This window comes from Pteropus vampyrus, unplaced genomic scaffold (assembly GCF_000151845.1).
Source record: "Pteropus vampyrus isolate Shadow unplaced genomic scaffold, Pvam_2.0 Scaffold53, whole genome shotgun sequence".
Classification (NCBI taxonomy): domain Eukaryota; kingdom Metazoa; phylum Chordata; class Mammalia; order Chiroptera; family Pteropodidae; genus Pteropus; species Pteropus vampyrus.
Window position 1 is genome coordinate 5,060,649 of NW_011888834.1, and position 8,181 is coordinate 5,068,829.

General features: G+C 36.1%; 1 protein-coding gene across 1 annotated transcript in view; it reads left to right on the forward strand.

Annotated features, from left to right (window-relative positions):
• ADAM7 (ADAM metallopeptidase domain 7) overlaps positions 1-8,181 on the forward strand; it is a 52,117-nt gene that overhangs the window by 31,459 nt on the left and 12,477 nt on the right. Inside the window, exons 10-15 of the mRNA XM_023530768.1 lie at positions 669-799; positions 2,467-2,641; positions 4,182-4,271; positions 5,259-5,454; positions 5,856-5,958; positions 6,973-7,162. Coding sequence (XP_023386536.1) covers positions 669-799; positions 2,467-2,641; positions 4,182-4,271; positions 5,259-5,454; positions 5,856-5,958; positions 6,973-7,162 — 885 coding nt within the window. The remainder of the gene's footprint in view (positions 1-668; positions 800-2,466; positions 2,642-4,181; positions 4,272-5,258; positions 5,455-5,855; positions 5,959-6,972; positions 7,163-8,181) is intronic.

Genomic DNA, 8,181 nt, shown 5'->3' on the forward strand with positions numbered 1-8,181 from the left:
TATTATAACCCATCCAGGACACAATTTAAACTTAAAATGAGCAAGATGAAATTACTGAATTAGGGGTGTTTTACTTTTACAGTAATCTGATATGCTACCCCTTTTGGAAATTCATATTTTTCATTAATATAAAGATTAAAATATTAAATAGAGCTACCAACAGAGGTAGCAATCAACTTTGCCTTGGATTCTGCATCTCTGACCTTCTGGTTTTCTGCATAGTAGAAACTCCCTCATGACTGCATAGTGTTGCTGTGAGATGTGAGACTGTACACCGAAAGCGTGAACCTGGCGTATTTTTATTTTTATCCTCTTTGAATATCTAGTATACAGAAGACAACTGAGAATGTTTAGGAGGTAGGACATTCATTGATAATTTTTAGCTATTTATGAGAATAAGTATAAATCCAACAATGACTATCATCAAGTCACAAAAAAGAATTACAAAATGTTAGAGTTAGAGACACTCAAAAAGTCATTTGTCCAACCTCATTATATAATTAAGGCACAGGAGAGGCCAATAACTAAGTCAATAGCCTCTCAAATAAGTATCAGGTAATCAGCAGCTAGAACCAGTTCTCAACCACCGGTTCAGAGTACTGTGTACTACAATGTGCTATCTTATTGAAATTACTAATGCACATCTTTTTTTTTTTTTTTTGCATCAGGATCTTTTACCTGATCTAAATATAGTTGCAAGCAGAATGGCACATCAGCTGGGGCATAGTCTTGGCATGCAGCATACTGATTACCCATGTACCTGTACTTTGGGAAGATGTGTGATGGATGGTAGTGGAAGGTGAGGCTCAAACAATATAAAGAATACATTTCAATATGTGGGGAGTGGCTTTGGATTAAAAATCCATATTGTATGGATATATTGTGATTACATGGAATTTTTCCTACTATACCCCGGAAGGTCTATTTTAAAATCAAGCATGGTAAGGAGTTTTCCTTTTGGGGCTAAATCTTATCAGTTGTTAATGTCTCTCCTAATAATATAATGAGAGAAATTCTAAAACTCCATCTGAGCATACTGCAAAAGTACACAAAAATCAATTCATAATTATACCATGATGCCTAGGAGAGGAATATACTCTATATGCTTTGTTTTATCATCGTCACTCTAAGCTATAATTTCCTCCTTCAAATCTTTACTCAAATATCATTCTCTGCAAAGTCTTCTCCAGCCACATGATCCAATTTTCCAATCCTGCCCCCTCATACACATACCCTGGCATTACCCACCCCCTCTCTTTTTACCTTTTTCCCCTCCTTAGCACTAACCACTATCTAATAGAGTCTATGTTTTATGTATTTGGTTTATTTATTATTTCACTCCCTCACTAGAATATAGGCTTCATGAGGTCAGAAGGTTTCTTCTGCTTTGTTCAGTTATATCACCACTGTCTAGAAATGCCCCAGACACATACTAGGTCCTCATTAATACAGAATGAGTGACTGTCCAATGTCCTTCCAGCATGTGAATCACCTGCCGTCAGGTCCTAAGCCTTGCCCATCTTTGAACTCTTTCACAGGGGTACACACAGTCCATTGTATATGGAAAGAAAAGTGTTTGTTGATGATGATCAGTACTTCTGTATATTGATTAAATGAAGTAAAGTATCTAAAGCATCCAAGCACAGTGACTGGCATAGAGTAAGGACTTAGTAACTGATACCTAATTTTACATCATTAAATACATAGTAATAGTACTATTATTACGTTAGTATTAATTGTTACATAGTAATAGTACTATTACTACATTAGTTATATTTTTTCAGGGTCCCACCATCACAATCTAATGTATTCAAGGCTCTAAAAGTCCATCTGCGTTTAATCATTACGTCGATAATAATGGCAAAGGAGTCAAAACAAAAGAAAGAAAAAGGAGGTGAAGTTCAGTTTTTCCAAACTTCAAATTTCCTTTTAAAAGTACAGTATATTGCATTCCTAGGATGTGTAAGAAATTATTAAATAAATAGTTTGTTTCCATAAACATTTATAGAGAACTACTTTGTGCCAGGAGCTTTGTTAACTAGCGCTTATTTATTTTTTTTAAAGTTGAACATGATACAGTCCCTGCATTGAGATGTTTGTAATCTTGCTTATTATAAACAAGTATATAGATTAATTCAAAAGGAACAAATAAAAAGTGATACAGGAGCAGCAAACACAGACAATCAATCTAAACTGTGGGCTTCAGGAAGAATTCTCTGGAGGGTATACAGTCAGAGTATTTTCATTAAAATAGCATGTGTTGGCTGTGTTTCAGTGAAGCATTTTCTATAATGAAGAGCCCATTTACCACTCTGCTTGAGCAGTAAGGAAAGAGTAAAAAAAGTAAATGGACTTTTAGAGTCCAGCATTTATATTTGTTCTTTCTAAATTCTTTATAAAATTTTAACAGCTGTTTGGTATGCATCGATATGATTAATCTGTGTTTTTAATTCATCCTACTTCTAGCACCCCTGCACTAAAATTCAGTAAGTGCAACAGAATGCGGTACATGCAATTCCTGAAGGATTATAGGCCAACGTGCATGTTTAATGCTCCATTTTTTGATAAGTTCAGTGATTCCCCATACTGTGGAAACAAAAAGTTGGATGATGGAGAAGAATGTGATTGTGGCCCTGTTCAGGTATATACAAATGATGGCTTTAAATTACAAAGTTTATGCTCAGCTAGAACCTAAGTAGATATGTAACCATTAATCAACCATGAAATTCCTTTTAAAGCTTTAAAAGTGTGCTTTTTTTTTAAATCATTTGGAAATGAGCTGTTGGTGCAGCCTTATTGCGGGCTTCTTACCAAGTCATAAAATGTGTATAATGATCTTATAGGAGGTACAAAGCATCACATTTCCTGGCTTATATGTTAACTGATTCTTCTTGTGAGAAGGGCCCATCAATGTCATTGTCTAATTTCTCATGCACAGTGGGAGCTGTTCTAAAAAATCCTTCACAGTCAGTCAATAGAGTTTTACTCAGGAACTTATGAGGTGAGCCTGTAGCCCAGTGGGACAGTTCATGTTATGAGAAAACTGTCTCAATTGAGTAAGAGTCTTCTAACCTTTCACATATTTATTGCAATCTCAGTCTCTGGAACATTTAGAATAAGCTTTTGAGGCAAATTTTAAAGTGATTCTTAATCTGCTTTTCTCCAACATAGAAGCTATTTCTTCAAGAGCTCATCGCGTGAGTCCTGGAAAATTTCTTCTCAATTTAAATTTTATTTTCAAAAGTAATAAATGTTTATTTAGAAAATACATAATACACAACATGGGGAGCAAGCTTCAAAATTAGGTTATTTTCAACTCCCATTGTTTAAAAGACATTCGGTGACTCTCCTTGGATATTTATCTGATCCAGCAGGTCTAGAGGGGGCCAAGGCCCTTCATTCTGACCGAACTGCAAGGTTATGTGATTGCCTGTCCAAGGATCACAGTTTTAGTACGTACTTACGTTCTAGACACTACGCTATGCAAAACTCTCACAGGATGGCAATTAGAGACTCCATGATCAAAATGAGGGTGGTGACATGTGCAGAGGTTACAACATCTACTCTTCAGCTGTTTCAAATTAAATGTGAATAGGCTTTGACTTTGGAAATTGATGTCTTTGCCCTATAGTTTTACTCTAACACTTGAAGTATCTTACATGACAGGATGCAGACAGGGTTTTTGCAGTTTTAATTTTGTGTTTGTGCAGATAGGGCCTAAATGTCTGTCCTGCTGTTATTACTGAATGATACATTAAAGAAACCAAAAGTCAGCCTGAGATACTTGACATCTTGAGGAAAATGTCAAATCAGATCTTCAGAAGTTGCATTATCTCACACCAAACCTTTAGTATAGAGAAGCAGCAGGACCTTCCCAGAGAAAGGAGGTCATTGGTAGAATGGAAGGTCACAAACTTAGGACTTTGTATGCTGACAGTGAGAATTCCTTAGCTCTGGAGTACTGAACAGCCACACGGAAAGGAAACAAAGTAAAAATCCCAAACACCAGTAGCAAGCAGTAGTCTTTATATACATGTCATAGCCAGGGATGATGCAATTGTATTTAACTCTGAAAGACAAGCAATGTATTTAAATTACAGAAAAGCACAAACTAATTAACTCTTCACACATGGGTTTAACTGCAAACCAATTTCTGATCTTTGATTTTTGGTTATTGCCAGGAGTGCAGTAATCCTTGTTGTGATGCGAAGAAGTGTGTGTTGAAGCCAGGATTTACTTGTGCAGAAGGAGGATGCTGTGAGTCTTGTCAGGTGAGATCTTTTGCTAGGATCAGGCTTCTCTGTTTTCAGTTTATTAAGTGTACATAGAACCGAAGAGTGGTCTGACCACTGAATGACCTTGTACCACTAATCCTAGACTGGGGCTAGGCTTGATTGTACACTTCTGAAGTGTCACAATTTCTAAGCACTGGACAGTGCTATGGTCTGGGGAGTGAAGAATTAAGTAAGCAGCACTTGGCCTTGTAGAAGTGGAGTTATATGACTAACATTATTCTCACTTCCTTGTAAATCATTACCAACCTATTCCACTTCAGCTCGGGTGGGGGTGGGGAATTGCCATCCCAACAAGAATGAACTAAAAAGAAAAACATTATCCTGGAACTGGAAAGTGATAGTGACTAGTATATGGAGATATATTCCTAGGAAAAGCGATCAGAAATTCAAATGGCTCTGTCCAAGCTTGATTGACATTTCTTTCAGCTCATTAGGGAAGTGTGTCTTACTCATCTAGAAACATTCCAGAACTCAGCCCCATTACATTCATGCCGAATGGCTGAATGAGAGACCATTGCGATGCAGTGCCTTCCAGCAATGAGAGCCAGAGCATTTTCCTAGTTTATAAGGAGAAATCTGATTTCTTGGGAGTGGAGATATCTCTTTATAGGCAGGGGCTCCCAGCTGTGTGTGTGCTGTGGTAGTGGGGGGAAGTACTGGAGCGAGGAAGAAGGAAGACAAGATGAACAGAACACTTACTCATCTCTCTAATTTATGTTCGTTCCAACTCTCCCCAGTGCTGTTCTAAAAACAAATTTCAAACACACCATGTTGGCATTCCTTATATTAATAAAAACCAAGACATTTACATGATAATAATTCTCAGTGGAATGGAAAAAGAAGTTATGATCCATTTCTAAAACCTTTTTTAGGCAAATTAAATGAATCAACCTTCCTCCTGCTTAACTTTCCTTCTACCTGCCTAAATGTGTCCAAGATTCAGTCTCTGTTTTTCTTCAATAGATGAAAAAAGCAGGATCCATATGCAGACCAGCAAAAGATGAATGTGATTTTCCTGAAGTGTGTACTGGCCACTCGTCTGGATGCCCCAAGGACCGATTCCAAGAAAATGGATTCCCTTGCAAAAATGCAAAAGGCTACTGCTTCATGGGGAGATGTCCCACCCGAGATGACCAGTGCTCTGAATTGTTTGATAATGGTGAGAGACAACTACAATGAATGACTGATAAAATTAATAACCATTATTTCTCTGTTATTGTCCTGTGGGAATTTAAGGACAAGATTGGCAATAACGCCACTTGTAGCATTTTTCCAAGATATTACCTAGCATATCTCTGTATCTTACCTTTAATAGTAATTGATATTACCTCTAATATTAATTGATTAGCTCAGTATGTGAGTTAAGGCATGTTTATTACATTTTTTTATATCCATACTCCTTCTCAAGGTAATAGGACAGATTTTTAATTATTCATCTCATTCTACTTGACCACTACATAATACTGAAATTTCAATTACATTAGGAAAATAAAGTATTTTATAATAAATAATATTCATGCTTTCATCATTTTACTTTTATTATAACATTTTGCATCCCAGGAGCTAAAGACAGTTCTGATATCTGCTACCTGATGAATAAAAAAGGAAATAGATTCGGATACTGCAAACATAAGGAAAACCGATTAATTCCCTGTGAAAAGAAGTAAGTGCCTTGTAAAGAAAAGTAAGTGTCCTCTAAGGGTGTTTTGCAAAATCAGAACAGCTCCTGTTCTGGTAACTGCTAACCTCTTTTTACTGAGGAAACTAGGAAGAGAGGGAAGCAGGGAGGGAGAGAGCAGGCATCTCTGACAGTGTTAGCTATGGACAGCTATGGACTGTATTTATTAGCTGAAGGTCATGGAATATAAGGAGATAAGATGGAAAACATTTCAGATTCTTAGGAAAGAGAAGCAAGAGAAGAAGCTACAAAAAAGAGAAAGGAGCACACAGGAGGAGGGAGAAATAAATAAGAAAGGAGAAAAGAGAAAGAGCGAAGGAGTGAAGGCACAAACAGAAAGAAAAAGGTCAAAGTTGAAATTGGAAGAGAGAATGGGAGACTTGGAAGTTAGATCCGATTTTAAAACGCGAGCTGACCCCTACTTCCAGGTTTGTTATCGACATTTGGCAAAGCTTTTTGTGTGCCACAAAACAGGATTTGGACTGAAAACAACAGCAGCAAAAACTTATGGTCAAGTTCAACGTTGCTCTTCAATGGACTATGTAAAAATGGGCATTCACTTAACTTCTCTCGCTTCCAATTACTTCCTAATCTTTAAAAATGGAAGTTATAATAATAGCAACCTCAAAAGGTTTATTGTGAGAATCAATTGACATGCTTTATGCAAGAGAGAATAAGAAAAAATCTTAGTGTACTGATTAAAGTTATGCTAATTCAAATTATTAACAAAAATATTTTTCTGTAAACTTAAGCTACTATTGCCTTGTAAGAATCACAGAGATATCATAAAGAAATATGACCATTTTATATGTTTACTGACCTATCTCAGTTCCCAGGGTCAGGACTATATCCAACAGTTTACCTGCCTCTCTTGGCCTCTCTGCAGCCTGTTGACAAACCCGGGTCTAGAAAAAAGTGGCCAGGCCACTTCACTGCAAACCCAGTCTCTAAAGTTCTATTTCTGGTCCCAAGTCTGAAAATATTCTCCCTTTCCTTCAGAGATGTCAAATGTGGAAAGATATACTGCACCGGAGGGCAGCACTCATCTGTCCTTGGAGAAGAAAAGACCTATTACTTTAATAAAACCCCAAGACAGAATGTCACCGCTGAATGCAAAACTTTTTATTTATATCACAATTCTAAAGATTTGGGCCTGGTTGCTCCTGGAACAAAATGTGGCGATGGAATGGTAAGATGAAATTGTTTGTTTTATTAAAACTTCTTGGTTCAGCCACTTTAAAACATCATTGGATCCTATAATTGGTTCCAGAGGGCCTATATATAGGAAAGCCGAAAAAAAAATGGTAACATTTTTTATTGAGCAGATTAGCAATAACACTATCACAAATATTCATTTTATCTAATCTTTATTATATAATTGATATGTAAATGTTATAAGTGTGCTTAATTAGTGTCTTACAGTAGACATCTAATGTAATTATAAACATAATTTTTAAAAATTAATTTGACAATGAAGTAGCCATACATTCTTCATTTATTTTATTCATTCAGTTTTATTTGCTGGGCACATACTGTGGTGCCAGTGACTGTGCTGGATGTGGATGATGCAAAGATGAATGTACTTGAGAATTTCATGTAGCGTAATAGCCTAGGCCTCCACATTCATTTCATCACTCACAGACTCACCCACAGCAACCTCCAGTCCTGTAAGCTCCATTCACGGTTAAGTGTCGATCTTTTATACAACATTTTTACTGTTTCTTTTATACAACATTTTTTATACAACATTTTTACTGTTTCTTTTATACAACATTTTTTATACAACATTTTTACTGTTTCTTTTCTATGTTTAGATATGTTTAGATACACAAACACTATTGTGTTGTAACTGCCTACAGTATTCTGCACAGGCCTGTAGCCTAAGAGGAATAATAGGCTGTACTCTATAACCTAGGTGTGTACTAGGTTACACCATCTAGGCTTGTGTACGTTCACTCTATGACATTCACACAATGACAAAACTGCCTAACAATGCATTTCTTAGTATGTAACATATTCCCATCATTAAATGACACATGACTGTATATAGAAAATTTATTTTATAAGGATAAGCAAAAAAGATAAATAGTAATAGACATAAAAGTATTCAACACTGTAAATAAAGGAGACTAATCTGAGGAATCATAGATGATAATCCCTTATTAAACAGATATACATTAAAAAAGAGGAAAATCCTTTTGGAAAAAA